The following is a 17609-nucleotide window of genomic DNA, read 5'->3' on the forward strand; positions in this document are numbered from 1 at the left end:
GCATGTAAGCCCCCGTGGCAATGAGCTTTTAACTCCCCCTGGCAATGAGCATTGAACTTCCCCTGGCAACAAGCATGTAATCCCCCAGGGCAATGAGATTGTTATTCGTCATGGCAATGAGCATTTAACTACCTCTGGCAACAAGCATATAATTCCCCATGGAAATGAGCATTTAACTCACCCGGCATCTAGCATGTAATCCCTGTGGCAACAAGCATGCAACCATTGGCAAGGAGCATGTACCTCCTGGCAAGGAACATGTACCTCCTGGTAAAGAGCATGTACCTCCTGGAAACAAGCATGTAGGTAAGTGGCACTTATGTGGCAAGATATGTAATAGGCATTACGGTGTGTGGTATAATGTGTAGAATTATGTGTAAAAGGCATTACAATTTACAGTTTTGCTGCACACCTATGATGGGCGATGGCGGGAGTATGAGTTTCAATGTTCACGGGGTCAAGCTGAAGAAGGATATCACTAGACGGCCTGCATTCACTCCTGGCTACACACTGCGCCACTGCTGCTGAAGCCTGCTGGTTCTACTCTGCTCGCAAATCTAATTCAGTCTAGACTGACTTAGACTTGCGGCTTCCAGGTCCCAGAACTGGGCGGCAATCATGAGGAATACCTACTCATTGCCAAGGAGAGCATTTTTCTGGGGTACGACCAGGAAATGTATTGAGTTCACATCCTGTCAGGTGTGTGTCCCCCCCCCCCCCCCCCCCCCCTCCGCTGTGCAAGTGCCACACTGACTATGCAAGTCGGCGAAGGCGCAAACACAGAAGCAATGCACATGCTCTTAAACATCGGTTACCCATAAAAGTACATTGTGAACTGCCCGGGTAGCGATTCAACTAGAATGAGGGCTAAATTCACTTATAATCATCAGTAAGCATGGCAATAAGCTAAAACTTATAAACATCATTAACTATCTACAATTCTTACGGGAAATGATGATGCAGAATAAGCCCTGGAACATGTTACCTATTAGAACTGAAGATGTGAGATGTGCCTTATGCTACAAAATGATGCCTTTTTAAACCACCCGTTATCTACAGAAAGAATACTTTAAAGTCTTAATTATGCATTTTGCAGAATGATTTATGTCAAGGGCACTAGATAAAATTAGATTAAACCATCCACCTTCTGGTTAATTATCAGAGAAAGCAGAGTGCTGTAAGTGGATTCCAATTAGACAGGTTACAGTCCAAGGTTAAGAAGTGTAATTCCTCTGCTCATCAGAAGCAACACAAATAATTGAGAAACTTGACCCAAATGTTTAATGATTGTAGGTCTAAACAATAAGATAAAGCAAACATGACATCTGTTCTTTTTTTTCTGGTTTGGCAGCGAGTTATTTCATGGTCTAATTACTTCTATACAGCTAAGTGCATTGTAAAACCCTTAATATGAGTTTCATGAAACCTTACAATTATCCTCATTTTTATTACCAATATCTAATATGTGAATGGTATTTACAGTATAAATGAGCCTTGCCACACTCCACACAGAGAGTAATTAGCAAACATATAAACAAAACACTATGCAGACATACTGTATAATTGAAGTCTAATGCAGAGTCAGACACTATAAAAGTAAGCTCGCTTCTTTATTTATGTACTAAATCATGTCATGTGCTAACCATATAATATTTGCGCAAATATTAGGTACCCTGAATGCAAGATGGAGGGACAGCAGCAGGAATCTTTGATCCCTGCTGCTATCCCTTCTTCCCTGCTTTGGGTGTGGTATGGTGCTCCGACAGGGGGGATCGTGATGGTCAGTATCCCGACGTCAGAATCCCGACTGCCAGTGCTCCGACAGGGTGGATCCCGACGGTCTGTATCCCGAAGGTCTGTATCCCGACGTCAGAATCAGGACTTCCGGTGCTCCGACAAGGGGGCGAGCGTAAAGTAGCCCCTTGCGGGCTCGGTGGCTCACTACGTGGACCCCCACAAGGGAGAATAGCCCCTGTGAGTTGGGGCCCCCCCTGTCAGAGCACCAGCAGTCGGAATTCCGACGACGGGACACTGACTGTCGGCGCGTCATCCGGCACCCCCCCACGCGCTTTCAGCCGCATCCCCCACCGATGTGCACTGCGCACATTGAACCCATTATTAAAAAGCCACTGGTTTCACTATGATATGTCTTCTTGTCTGATTAAAACTGAAATGTACCATCACATAATGTATAGCTGAGTACAGTAGTCTAACTGTGCTTACAGAATAGTTAGCACGTATGCATGAAAAATATGTTACAAATTTTTCTAATGAGGAACAGCTGTATTTTGCTGGTGTGGCTTCTGTACATCCATGTTAAATAATTATTAAACATAAAAAAATGTGGAAAATATGAGGTAATGAGTATTTTGTTAGGTGACTGGCACAGCAATGCAGTGTCTAAGCCATTCAGGATAACAAATAGGTTCTTTCGTTTGATCACTGAAATCTGCATCTTCTCAAACAACATCTCATGTCTCCAATTCAAAGAGTCTCTCCGCTTTTCTCTGATCCGGTTACATAGCCCCCTCTGTGAAGACACATTGCCTAATCCAGATAAGCATATTGGTATTTGATGACAATTTTATGCTTTTTTCCTGCTTAAATTGAATTTAACCAAACGGATGTTTAAGGGGAATAAAATAAATTTAGTACTGCTAATCCTATAATGCGCTGATGTTACCCAGAGTGCCAGTGGAATTTATGCTGCTAAACAGGTGTGGGGTTGTTTTTTTCTCTATCATATCACTGGTATAATTCCCACTTGCCCATAACTTTGAGAATATAGCGAGTATGGGCCCACAAACAATGGCATATTAATGAGGAATATGCAGAATTAGTGAGACGTGGACACCACCTACAGAACTTTACTGTACAGTTGTGTACCTGGTATAATGTATATGTACTCTTTCCTACACAAAGAACCTAAGCACTGACTTACTATATGAAATCTTAATACTTTGGCCAGTATTCAATGCCTCAGATTCGCCGTTTTTTTCAGTGAATCTGGCAATTCGCTGGGTTAAACGGCGAATTTTCTGTTAGAAAAAACAATTCGCCATATTCAATGGAGGCAATTCGCCACAAATGAACAGCGAATGTCTGCCGATTCGCCGTAAATGATTCTCCACAATTCGCCTGTGATTTTCAATGGGGTTTTTAGTGGAATTCGTCGGGAGTGTATTCAATGCTGAAATGGAGAACTGCTTTCTCCAGTGATTTTCGCCATGATTCTCCAATTTGCATTCGGCATCTTTTTTTGGGGAACTGTTATGTGTTCTTTTTAAAGAAAGGGTTTTTTTTTTTTGGGACTCAAAAAATCATTAAATTGCGTTATGTAAATGGTCTTGCTATTTATTTTACTGGTCAACGCACACAAATATATATGTATTTCTTTTTTTTTTTTTTTTAACATAACATATGCAGGGGGGGCACTGCTGATTACATACACTTACATTTTGCAGGGGGGGCTCCGCTGATCTCACATAAGGGCTGCACCTGCACGCTGGTGGGTGGCATGCAGCGGGGTCTGGCAGCGCAGGGTCATGTCAAGTAGCGCTGGCGGGCAGGAGGTGGGAACTAGTGGTTCTTATACACTGCAGGGACCCCATCTCTGATGTCACACGCAGGGACCTCATGCCAGACCCTGCTGCATGCCACCCACCACCGGCCAGGGGGTCCACCATCCCCGACACGCCGCCCGCTCTGCTCCCCGACCCCAGAAGCGTCTACTAGCCAGCTTCCCAGGTCCTGCTGTCACTCACCAGCCGGCAGCAGATCAGTCTCTTCAGTGGACCGAGTCTCCCTCCCGGCTGTGTACTGGGACTGCTGCTGGCTTGCTCACTCGTCTGCCGGCGGATGTCAGGCGACTTCAGTGAGCAGCCAGCAGCCGGGTGACAGGGGGAGCGGTGCCGCGGTCGTCGCGCACCGAGTGTGTGTGTGTGACAGGGGGAGCGGTGCCGCGGTCGTCGCGCACTGAGTGTGTGTGTGTGTGTGTGACAGGGGGAGCGGTGCCGCGGTCGTCGCGCACCGAGTGTGTGCTCCGGCAGCAGCTGTCAATAGGGAGAGACGGGTCCAGCAGCAGTTGCAGTCCTCTGGCAGCCCCAGCGCTGTGATAGCAGATGTCAGCGCCGGGGCTGCTGCTGCTGGACCCGTCCTCAGGCTGTGCGGCATCAGTGTGCTCCCCCGCCGGGACTCCGCTCTATCCCCTGCAGTAGCAGGTGCAGGGGAGAGAGCCAGGAGCTTAATTCGTCACAGGGGGTAATTTTCGCCGTCAGGGGCTGAGAGCCCCTGACGCGTTGAATACTGCGGATGGGCGGCTGCCGGCGAATCTCCCAGCAGGGAGATTCACGGCGAAAGTGCAGCGAATCCTACACAGGATTCGCTGCCGCCCGCCACCCCAGGCCATTGAATACTGGCCTTTGTATTTACTAACATGAGGAATAGTCACTTATACCAATACATATTTCATAATTGTAATATGCGTGTGTGTGTGTGTGTGTATATATATATATATATATATATATATATATATATATACATACAATTATTTAATGTTAAGAAATCATTAAGTCTATATGCATAAACAGATGTAGTTCAGACTTGGCTGAAGACCAGATTTGGGACATCTGAGCAGATGGGGGTTTGTGCTGGAGAACGGGTGCTAGTCACCAAGGGGTATAATTTACTAAGATCGGAGTTCTATCGAAGATGGGATGTTGCAGATAGAAACCAATCAGATTCAACTTATTTATTTAGCACTTTCTAGAACATAATTGAATTCCAATTTTATTAAATTTACCCCCAGGGTCAATAAAAAAAAAAATGTCTTAAAAAAATATATATGCAGGATATACAAAAATTTAATTTTAATTGCAAATAAAATAAATTATCTTTCATTCAGATTGGTTTAAAATATTCCCAAAATTACATTCACAATTCTGATTTATTTCAATCTTTATTTCTTTCTTTCTATATTTTACTAAATACAATGTTGTTTTTTGAATCAATCAATAAGCATCTCCACTGGCTCTAGGAAAGGTTTGGAACTTTTATAATCACATCTGTATATTTGTAGCTATTTTAGTACATTGTGGTGTTGTTGCTGTATACCAAGATGCATGCCTTTATTAATGTATGTATATAAAGCAGAACTCTGCAAAATACATTGATAATGTTCATATTTTTGCCCAATTAACATGTTTGCTTTAATTTAACCTATACCATTTTTAAACGTTATTCTTTGTATTACTGTCAGATGGATGAAAACAATTATGGAACTGGTAATAAATAGAATCATCCCCTTGCTATTTATAGCTGATTAAATCTGGTTAAGCTCAGGGTACCATTTATATGTGTGTGTGTGTGTGTGTGTGTGTGTATGTGGGATGTTTAATTGATAGTAATCATACTAGTGGGTTCAAAGCATTGCAGGCAGTTGGCAAGAGTTAACCAGTCAGGATCCCGTCTGTCAGGATCCTGAAAGTGGGATCCCGACCACCGTAATGCCAGCAGCGGTGGAGAGCAACGAGGCCCATTGCGCTTTGCTTACCACAAGGTTCTATTCCCCCTCTATGGGGCTCGTGAACCCCCACGAGGGAGAATAGATACTGTTTGCTGAGATCCAGGCTGTCGGTAATGTCAGCAGTCGGGATCTTGGTGTCGGCATCCTGACCGCCGGGATCCTGACTGTCGGTATGTTAATAAAATCCCGATGGAAAGAATAATGCACTAATTGATCTTACAGTTAATCAGTGGGTTTGGGCTTATTAATATTGCTTGCTAAGTGTAACTAAATAAATAATCTACTATTTAAGTTTGAAACTTGCAAATTGGTCCAAACTGGTAAATCTTTAGAACTATCTGAATCCCACTTAGAACTGTTATGCATACCAGTGGTTGTTATCCCCTGTGGTTTACAACTTAAATCCTGTTTTATATTGTATATCTGAATGAAGATATAAAATGAAATTATACATATACTAAGACACATTATTTTCATAAATACTTATAGTATTTATAGTATTCTTATATCTATATATATTTATTTACACTAATGAAAATGTCCTGTGAGACTTTGTAATGTTGACTATGCACCTGTACTATTTAATGACAGAACCCATGGAACGCTCTCTGCTTCTTTCTCCAGGGCTTTCTATCTCCATACAATTCCTTTAATAATTTATCTGCTCCTTAAACATATTAAAGGGGATATTAAATGTCTGCCAATATTTACGACAGGAAAAATATTGGCAGGTAAAGTATTCAGTCTTGGCAAGGACTCGCCTGCTACAGACCCCCCGTCCTGTAGAGGTGAGTCTGTATTGTCGGAAACGGCCGTGGTTTGTTGGATCCACAGCCGTTTTTCAACAAAACGGACGTGTTTTCACCAATCTTTGGGCTTTACAACACTCTACAGCCGGAACATTGAATTTCTGCTGTTGAGTTACAGTTGAGTGGTACGAAAATGGCCCGGTATTCTGACTGTCGGGACGTTCCGACAGTCAGAATCCCGGATTGAACATCCCCCTAAAGCTACGGTTATAAAATTAATTGTAACTGTAGCCATCTCTTTTTCAATAAACCAAAAGTAATTAGGAAATTGATTTAAAAGCTGTTTCATGGACAGGCCAGGGTTATCCTCTGTTACATATTTATCAGTTGATTCCAAGTGTGGCATTTGCATTTGGAAACTGATTCTGTGAACCTACAATATGCAGGGAAACTATCTCTCAATGCAAGTGAAATAAGCCATCTTCTTTCAGAGCTTTAGGAGTAGCTTAATGAACAGTTTTCTACAATCTGAGAACAAAAAAAGACAATCTAGGTGAGCTTGGCAACACAGAAAAGGCCTGGAAGTCAACAGATGACAACGGTGGTAGAAGATCACACCCTTTCCATTATAAAAAGAAAAACTTGTATGGCTTGGTCACATCACATGTGACATGCTGCCCCTGATGTGTGCTCCCCCCACCCTGCAACACCTGGCAATGATGTGGCTGTCCCTGACCACCAACATCACTGCTAGAATTGCACCCCAGAATACTGTATGGCCAGCATTCTGAAGCACATACTCTGGAGATGCACTGTGGGGAGGGGAACCTCCCGGCACAATCTAGCTGGTCTCCGCATATGCAGACCAGCTGCAGCAGGGAGAACTGATCATCAGTCCCTCCTGAAACAAGCTCAGCTGCGGAGGAAGGGAGACAAAGTATATATCCATGGGGACGGGGTAACCACCCAGTAGGAAAACCTTATGCAATGGTGATCAGAAGTTGGTTGGAGATAAACATAAATATTTAAATTATGCTGGGGGGTAGAATAATAATTAAAAATACCCTGGTCAGAGGCTATTGGGTTGGAGTGGGGTTGCAGAAAAAAGGGCTATTAACAGGGGGGTTTATAAAAAATGTTTTGGGAGCTTTATTACTACTAAGGGGGTGTAGTGTTTGCAGGAATTGCTTTTATTACACATTATTATTTATTTATTTATTAACAGTTTCTTATATAGCGCAGCATATTCCGTTGCGCTTTACAATAGCAGACAGTGATACAACAAAACAGGGTATTTACAGACAGTCAAAATGTAGGAGGGCCCTGCTCGCAAGCTTACAATCTATAGGGAAATAGGCATTGATACATAAGGATAGATACTGTATTCTTTATTGCATCGATTCCACCAGAACGCAAGGTTCTATGACTGGTTCTGGAATTTGATAAGCTTGCCTGAAGAGATGAGTCTTCAGGGAACGCTTATAGGTTTGGAGACTGGAGGAGAGTCTAATTGTGCTTGGGAGGGCATTCAACAGAGTGGGTGCAGCCCGAAGAAAGTCCTGCAGTCGGGAATGGGAGCGGGTAATGAGTGTGGATGAGAGAGACTACTGGGTGCCAGTGTGGGGTGGGAAAATAAATTAAATTACTTTTTCCACTGTAAGTAATAAAAAAAAACATTTATGAGCGGTATTGTAGGGGAAACAAATGTCAGTTAAGTGGTTAAAAAAACACAAAATGTATGGCCCTTTAATGGCGCTCTTATCACCTGAGATCCGAACAATGTAACAGTCCCCTCTTTGTAAAGTTTGCCCTTGCATTGTTCCTTCTTTTTAGTTCTTTGTTCCTCAAAAGTGGATCATAAAGAGAGGAAAAAGAGAAAACAATATATAGTGTAGTAGGTCTCGGATCAAAAGTACTCTGAGGTGGGGGATATAGGTCTTCCCCTTCCCGGTGGTGTTGTCTTTATTGATCTTATAGGGTCACCCCAGTGCAGACTTAAAAACTTGCTTACATCAAGCTTACATTCATTCAGGATTGTGAAAACATATAACGGTTTCTTTAGACTTATTCACAAAAGTCACACGTACAGATAGACCACAATGAGTGCTTACACGGATGCTTACACCAACTGTATGCGACTCCTCATATAAAGGTTTCTTTCAAAGTATTCCTTTTTGTTTAAAAAAACTCCTTTCCTATCAAAAATAAAGGAGTTTTTTGAAACAAAAAGGAATACTTTGAAAGAAACCTTTATATGAGGAGTCGCATACAGTTGGTGTAAGCACTCATTGTGGTCTATCTGTACGTGTGACTTTTGTGAATTAGTCTAAAGGAACCGTTATATGTTTTCACAATCCTGAATGAATGTAAGCTTGATGTAAGCAAGTTTTTAAGTCTGCACTGGGGTGACCCTATAAGATCAATAAAGACAACACCACCGGGAAGGGGAAGACCTATATCCCCCACCTTAGAGTACTTTTGATCCGAGACCTACCACACTATATATTGTTTTCTCTTTTTCCTCTCTTAATGATCCACTTTTGAGGAACAAAGAACTAAAAAGAAGGAACAACGCAAGGGCGAACTTTACAAAGTGGTGACTGTTACATTGTTCGGATCCCAGGTGATAAGAGCGCCATTAAAGGGCCATCCATTTTGTGTTTTGTGTTCGATTTCAGGAGGTTTGGCGACCCTTATGTTGATGGTCTTTCTATAGCTGCTCTTGGCGCAGTTTCAGTTCTGTCAATTTCTTACTAAGTGGTTAAAAAGCCAGCCCAGTTCTCAGTATTATTTGTAAAACGTAGGTCAACCTGTACCAGAATAATGGTAAGAAAAAAAGTATGGATAAAGCTTAGAATGCCTCATCTATAACACAAAGTGGAGGCCTGGCGGCATGGCATCCAATGGCAACGGGTCACTAGTGTTTATTGATAATATGACGGAAGTCTGAAGCAGCTGGGTGAATTGTGAAGTGTATAGATATATAAGTGTATATAGACACATATTGTCTGCTTAGAGTCAGTTAAATTCTGCAAATTTGATTGGACAGTGCTTCACTGTATAGATGAACAATTACCCTTATTCTGGTTCACTTGCAAAGGCAAATTACTTCTCAAATGGACAAAACCATGTGCACTGCAGGTGGGGCAGATGTAACTTGTGCAGAGAGAATTAGATTTGGTTGGGGTTTTACTTCAAAGTGTGAGAACTATATTGCAGTGTAAAAATAAAGCATCCAGTATTTACTCTGCACAGAAACCCCCGCCCAAATCTAATTCTCTTTGCACAAGTTACATCTGCCCCCCTTGAAGTGCAGATTTGGGTGAGTTATTTTGTTTCTGTGCAGGGAATATACTGACTGCTTTATTTTTACACTGCAATATATCTCACTTTGAAGTAAAACCCCACCCAAATCTAACTCTCTCTACACAAGTAACATCTACCCCACCTGCCATGCACATGGTTTTGTCCATCTAAGAAGGGATTTGCCAGAAGGAGTGAACCAGAATAACCCCTATATTATTTGGGAAATCAAACATTGCAGTGAATGGTGCTAGTTTGCTGAAAAATATAGCTACAGGTGTAGGAATGGTCTGTGTTATTTCATACATTGCCCCCACATAATGACAGGGTAGGATAGAGCACCTGTTCAGTTGTATTTAATTCTGTTCAATAAGTAAAGGATGTTCTTTTTATTTTTAATTTTTAATTTCCATTTAGCAGGGCAGAACTAGGACCAATTAGTTTTCTTTGTCTTTGCTATACATGTTTAATATTCTGTATCACATAGAGAAATGTAGCTATGAAAAAAATCAACCTTTGCATTCAGTACAGTAGTTTCTTTGCAATTAGCAATGTATAAATATTCAACTATTTCAAACAAATTGCAGGTATTTGTATTAAATGATTTTATTATAATGAGGATCTGTAATGAAGAGGCTGAAGGTCGTGACATGCTAACATTATCATTGTTCAAAAAACTGGAAGGCAGATGTCTTTTGGCCATGAGCCACAGAATGCAGAGAGAAGCAACATGATACAGATGAGTCTGCAAAGCACGCTATATTTTCTCATTTAATGATCACAAATTAGAGAGAGTATCCATTACACTTCAGAGAATGCACGAGCCTCAGTATTTCCAATAAAAACAGCTTAGAGCTAGTGTGAATGCCTGTGCAATTAGCACCACATAATCACTGCAGAATGAGCAGAAATATCCCCTACAACTACAACTTTATTTAAAAGGTGACATACTTGGGGGCTGTACAGTTTGTGTGTCAGTCTTCATATTATGATAATGAACTGTACAGCCTTTCAAAGAGTATAATGATACCTTCAGATACTTGAATGTGCAAAACTTTTTAATGGAAATACCAAATAACACCATAGAAAACAGACGCAGGGTATAATTATTTCATCACTTTCATCCTATTTTGGATGGCATCCTATTACATATCCTATTAAGACCTAAACACACTAGGGGCCAGATGTATCAAGCTTTAAAAAGTGATCAAGTGCAGAGTGATAAACAGCCAGCCAATCAGCTCCTACCTGTCATTTTTCAAACCCAGCCTATAACGTGGCAGGTAGGAGCTGATTGGCTGGCTGTTTATCACTCTCCTTTTTTTCACTTTTTAAAGCTTGATACATCATGATCTGGCCTTAGATGGGAAAGTAAAACATATCACTCAGAAGGGCGTTTCTGATTCTCCTATAGTGTGTACACTGAACATTGTTAACAATGCTTGCTCCTGAGCATCGTTGACAACCCCTTCCCATGTCTGTTCAGTAAAGACGACAGATGACCATACTTTACATACTTGCCTATACCGGTGAGGGAATGTGATGGCAGGGGGATTGATGGCGGGGGGGGGGGGGGATGCTACAGCATCGGCCAGTGTGTAAGCTATTTTCACCACACAAACATTAGTGAACTAAATCTTTTTCATAGGGTGTAGAGATATATTTTGGTACAGTGAACCTGTGATGAAAATGAATCATATTTACTGAGCTTCTCATCAATTCCAGATGTACAGTAGTTTCTTTATAGTGTAGGTGCAGAGCAGCCTCTACAGATGCTTCCTACAGTATTAGGAGGGTATTCAATTGTGGGTCACGTCGTGACCCTGTCCCGTTCTCGGTCTGCTCGACTAAGAACTCGAGATTCAATGTCCCGCCTGCACTGGGATGAGAAGGGGCGTGGCCGCGAGCTGCCGAGATCCCCCGTTCAATGGTGTTGGGGAAGACAGCATTGAATAGGGCTCCGCAGCCATCTCCCCCATCAGGAGATGGCTGCGGAAGATTGAATTCCCCCCCATAGACTTGAAGCAGCACCACATTTGCTTCTTAGGAGATGTAAATATTATGAATTCATAAGCCCTGCTCTACGTTTAACTAAACTTCAATTGACTGCAGATTATTTGCTGACCAAAACTAAAGTGATTCATGTTCCTCGACTAAGACATGGCATTTTTAGCAGATATTTTGCTCATTAAATTGCGTACATTTACATTTACTGCTTTACGTTTCATTTGTTTGATGCTGTAAGTAATTGCAAGTAATTTGTGTTTTTCTTTTGTTTTACAGTCCAAATTTACAGATGACTGCAAGTTTATGGAGAGGTATCAGGAAAACAGCTACAACACCTATGCCTCAGCTACCTACAGAACTGAAAAGACAGGCAGGAGGTGGTATGTGGCACTTAATAAAAGAGGCAAAGCCAAAAAAGGATCCAGCCCAAGAGTGAAGCCTCAACACATATCAACACACTTCCTCCCTAGAATCAAACACATAGAGCCGCCTGAACTCTCCTTCACTGTTACAGTCCCTGAAAAGAAAAAGGCGCCATATGTACCTGTCAAACCCAAACCAGTGAGGCCTCCACCTAAGAAAAACAGCAGCCCTGTTAGGTACAGACTGAAGTTCCGCTTTGGATAAACATGATTTGCTGTTAAGGATGGAGATACCTTGCCAGTGTGCTTGTACTACAGCACAGCCCGCGGGGTGTGCCCTGCACTTCATTGCTCTGAGAATTGCCATTTGTAATTGTGGATTGAAAGGCGGTTTTATGATAACAGTGGGTATGAGCTGTCTGAGTAAGGGCAATGCACTAAAGTTTGATAAGGCTGTGGACCGTGCATATATGATAATTTAAGGTAATGTAATATTTATCGCAGTAATGCAAGGGAGGTTAGACTGATTATTACAGCCCTCATATACAGTTCTTAGTTTTTGTAAATGCTCTGAATACACAATTACTTTCATGCCGCACACGGGAAAATAAAATAAATACATATTTGGGAAACATTACAAATTGTTTATCATTAACAAAGAAGCACAAAATCTCCCGGTGGACTCAAATAAATATCTCTTTATAAAGTTAGCACAAAATAATTGTTTATACAGATTTCCGGTATAAAAGCCGCATAATAATCAGGTTGATTGAAATATTTATATCTTGTAGCAGGATTGCTGGGAAATGACATTTGTTGCAATAAGTGGTTTTTCTACTGGCAATAAATTTGGTAGTGAAAAATAAGTGTTTGTTTGTCATTTAGTACTGTACACCACACTTGTATTCATGATCAGATGAATCGGTATACAATAGGAACTAATAGCATAAGGTCCTTTTGCCACTATAATACCACCTAATCCTTAATCAGGGATTTATATCAAAGGGACAAATCACAACTGATACAGTTATGACGGCAATATGTCAAATACACCAAAAATAATGCACTACATATATGCCAATTGGTTAAGCAGGTCACTGTCAGCCTTCCCAGTGATGTCATGATCTATAGCTGGCCATACATCTACAGATCGATTGCCAAATCTGGCTGGTTGGAACAAAAACCTGGTAGTATCTGAGTGAAAGTTTTGGGCAATTTTCCAGCATTTCAAAGCAAATGGTCAACTGCCAGTTGCTCTCATCCATTACCAGGATTTTGTTCCAACTAGCCCAATGTGACAATTAATTTGTATATGTATGGCCTACTAAGGAGTTCACTGGTAATTTCAAATTAGTGGCAGATTATAATATGCACATTTACACGAGTGTAACTAAATGTTAGTGGGTCCCAGAGCTAGATCGGTAAACCCAACAGTCCCCAAATTTCAAAGACCATCCTTCCTATAGACCTTCATTTTGAAAGGCTCTCTCCTTCACCCTCAAGTCCCGAGCTCAGCTTCTACAATTTAAGTGATCACCTTGTACGGGGCTTCAAAGCTCTGTTCCACTCTTCCTTCTATGTCTGGCCGCATCTTGCTCCGCTTACTAGGATATTACACATTCAGCCCATCCCAGCAGGGCAGGTAGCTGGGATGGACTCTGCAGCTTGATTGGGTAAGGGAGGAGATCCCTGCACAAGCTGTGGCCACCCCCACCCAGTCTACAAGCTGCATATGCATAGTGCTTTGGCAAAGGAGGAGAGTTGGGGCCACAGTGTGATGCATAACTGGGCGTAGGGAGAAGGTAGGCCCTAGTGTGTAGCTAAGGTAGTTGCAACCTCTGTACCCAGGGTGGGTACTTGGGCATTTAAAGTAACAAGCTGGGACCATTTAAAGTCACTGTTGGAAGTATGACCTGCTTAAAAGATAAAATGGCCTGTATATTCCTTTGACCTTTACAAAATGGTAAGGCCAGAAAAAAAATAGTGTACAAGGTATCCAACTATAAGAAGAAACTAGGATTATTAAAGAATTAGAAGAGTTTCATTTGACACGCAGGCACAAACCCATATGTAGAGTTGGTTCTAATGGTTTAAGGACCATCCGAGGTGCATTGTAATTGTTATATGTCAATTCCAGTTCCTGTTTATTTCCCATCAGAGCAACATCAGATCTACAGTATACTGGACTCAGTATTATAACATTAGAACACTGTACATTTAATCTTCAATCAAATACTGTAGAGAATGCAGGAAACTATGCTTTTAGACATGCATTCTATGAATTTGAGTGAAAGAAAAAAGAAAAGTCACAGTGATATGTAACTGTTACAAAGGGTTTTAAATTTGGAATAAAAAGTGAAAGTCTCCCTAATATTTGGATTTTTCTTTAATATATACTGTATACTGTTTAAGTCATGTGTTAAGCAAACAAACAAACATGGCACCGCATAAAATGCTCCCTGTTGTGTTGTCACACAGCTGCTGTTCCTGCTGTTGCACATAGATTGGTATGGCAGTAAGCCATCGTTTCACAGGAGTTTTTGGATGGCGGTCAGGTCAGACAAGGCATCTTTTTACATAACTATCTAATGGTAATTCAGCCAACTACTGAATAACCAAAACAAGATCTTTTTGCTCTGCAAACATAGTATGAAAATGAACTATTGAACAATCGATACAGTGCATTTTTGTACTGTGCAAAAGACCATGGGGATAGATTTCTTAAGCTCGTATAAATAAAAAGTGGAGTTGCCCATATAAATCAGCTATCAGTTCTATATTGCATCTTTAAAAATGATGGAAAACACAGGGCCGGTGCAAGGCTTCTCAGCACCCTAGGCAAAACTTCAACCTACTCCCCCCCCCCCCCCCCCAACCATTTATTTTTAGATCATTTGGTCTTCCAATCCCCATGACACCCCCCCTGCCAAGTCCCCTGCTTTTCCTCTGCACCCTCCCCTTTGCCACCCACAATAGAGTACAAGGAGGAGGGGGCAGCAATGTAGGAAGTATGACTCAAGGGAAAGTATAGAGGTGAGTTCTTAGAAGTTCCACAGCTGCCGCCTGCATTAAGTACAACAAGGATCCTCATAGACATCCTTGATTTTTTGATTTGCAGACTTGGTGGCGCCCCCCAGATCCTGGCGCCCTAGGCAGCTGCCTAAAGTTGCCTAGTGGTAGAGCCGGCCCTGGGAAAACATAATTGTAATCTGATTGGTAGCTATTGGCAAAAGCACCATTTTTATTTTTAGAAGCTTTTAGTAAATATATGCTCAAAAGTTATATCCTTAAAGTTTAACAATTGAGATAATATTGGCCAATTTCAATTATACTTGCCTACTCGCTGCCCACACATAGAGGGCATGACTGTGGAGAGAGTGAGATGCTCATGGAGGCATGGCGGAAAGACTGCATCATTGTGGCTTGACCCCCTAACTATAATTAGCTGAAAAAAAATGCATTATATAGCAAGAACAGGGATACAATGATGTCATTTGGGGTGAATTGCGTCATCACATTTGTGCTGTTTAAGTGGATGTCTGACAGGGGAACAGGGGGTTCCAGAGGACTGGAGGGAGATGCAGGAGACTTGCCCACCTTTCAGGGAACTTTGAGTGCCACCCAATTTTCGTGAGCCTCTCGGACATTCCGAAAGGGTAGGCAAGGTTCACAAGACTGGGTGCCGGATGGGTTCCCGACAGTCGGGATCCCGACAGTCATTTACCCGACGTCGGCATCCCGGCTGTCAAAATGCCGGCAGACGGGTGACCGACGGCCACCCGCTATTTTCCCTCGTGGGGGTCCACGACCCCCATAGAGGGAGAATAGAATAGGTGGCTCGCGTAGCGAGCCACCGTGCCCGCAGCGTGGCGAGCCCGCAAGGGGCTTTTTTGCACTCGCCATGCTGTCTGACTCCGGTCAGTCGGGATTCCAACGTCGGGATAATGACTGTCGGGATCCCGACTGTCGGAGTCCCATACCACACCCCACAAGACTGACCTGTTATACCAATGTGTTTGATAATACACAGATATACTGTGGAACATGGAAGGGTGCATCACAGCCTGACTGAAAAGACTCCCACACCGTGAATCATGAGCAATAAGAATGAGGCTATAATGTTGTTGGAGATCACCAGATGGGCAAACATATCCAGTCATGCCCTCCCACACTTTGCAAACAAGTCAGAGCTGGTCAATAGTGGGTAAATTATGCAACAGGGATAAAAAGTATTAATGTACACCTACTGTGTATAAGCAACATAAAATAACTTTACATTTCTAAGAACCACGATCTAGGATGCAAAACAACACAACACTTCCTTTTATCTATGATGGATCTTCTGAATGACAAAAAAGTATTTCCTAATGGATGGGATTAAATTCATTCATTACCACAACTATTTTTGGTATAATGGCAAAATCTTTAATCAAATTAAAGGCACAGCAATGGGCACTCTCTTGCACCATACTATGCAAATCATTTTGGGGTGCATTGGGAGCAAAAAACATACGGAATGACAATAAAAACATAAAAAACTGGAACAGATACATATGATTTGCTCTTTGTATGGGACAGACCAGAAATATAATTAGAATTCACTTCAACAACAATACATTAGTCTACTAGCAGAAACAATGCATTTTCAAAAAGCAGCTACACTGGTTAAGAAACATCTCAGGTTGTCAATTTTGGAGAATCCATTGAAATTGCTCAGAAAACAAAACTTTCTGTATACAAAATGAGACTATGATGAAAAGTTTGTAGTAAGTCTAAGAGGAACGAGAATTACAAATAGAATGTTGACATTGGTCGACATGGACACCGTATAAGTGTACCATGTCCCCTGACATTACGTACTGTGCTTTGGGCACACACCTATATTCCTCCGCCATGTCTACTGGGATGGTAAAGTATAAACAAGTCGGTTTCAAACAAAAAATCATGAAAAACTCGTCGACTTTTGACATGTCGACATTTTAAATGTCAATATTTTGACTGTACCAGCAATTTTAATACGTCTGCATAATGAATGTCTGTTTTTTGACCGTCGGTCAATGGGGTCGGTATTTTGACCATATTGATTTTGACTGCATCCCCTTTCAAAAATAGAAGTGTTAATTTTAGAGTTTCTTTTTAGCAATTAACAAAATGCAAAGGGAATAAACAGAAGAATAATGTAAATCGAATCAATGGGTGAGATTTAATAGGATGAGAGTTTCAGAAAGTGAGAGATTTGGTGAGAAATCTCCAGTTTTTTTTTAAAGCGGCAATCATTTACTGGTTTAGCAGTGTAAATGATTGCCACTTTAAAACAACTGGAGATTTCTTACCAAATCTCTCACTTTCTGAATCTCTCATCCTATTAAATCTCACCCAATATTCGGTGTGACCAATCTATAACAAATTGGATGGGGTGGGGATTGGAACAATGGTAGGTGCAGCACCATACTCCATACTCCATACCAGCCTTCCAGGTGGTGCAGCAGGTGCAGTGCATCAGGGGCCCTGAGGACTAAGGGGCCCACTGCTGACTCTCTTCCTGACACCCACTGTTTTTCCCTGTCACACTCTGCCTCTCCCTGTCACCTTCTACCTCTCCCTGCCACCCACTGCCATGTTGTATATTGTGAACTTGGGTAGGGGTGGCGGAGGGGGGCCCAA

The 17609-nt window shown here is 41.8% G+C and overlaps 1 protein-coding gene across 2 annotated transcripts in view; it reads left to right on the plus strand.

Annotated features, from left to right (window-relative positions):
• The window catches only part of FGF5 (fibroblast growth factor 5), a 56226-nt gene extending 43435 nt beyond the window's left edge, over positions 1-12791 (plus strand). For both annotated transcript variants that reach the window (XM_083175657.1, XM_083175648.1), the window contains exon 3: positions 11860-12791. In XM_083175657.1, the coding sequence (XP_083031783.1) occupies positions 11860-12210 (351 nt within the window). In that variant the 3' untranslated portion in view covers positions 12211-12791. The remainder of the gene's footprint in view (positions 1-11859) is intronic.
• Positions 12792-17609: the final 4818 nt, after the last annotated feature.

This window comes from Crinia signifera, chromosome 1 (genome assembly GCF_055691185.1).
Source record: "Crinia signifera chromosome 1, ASM5569118v1, whole genome shotgun sequence".
Lineage (NCBI taxonomy): Eukaryota > Metazoa > Chordata > Amphibia > Anura > Myobatrachidae > Crinia > Crinia signifera.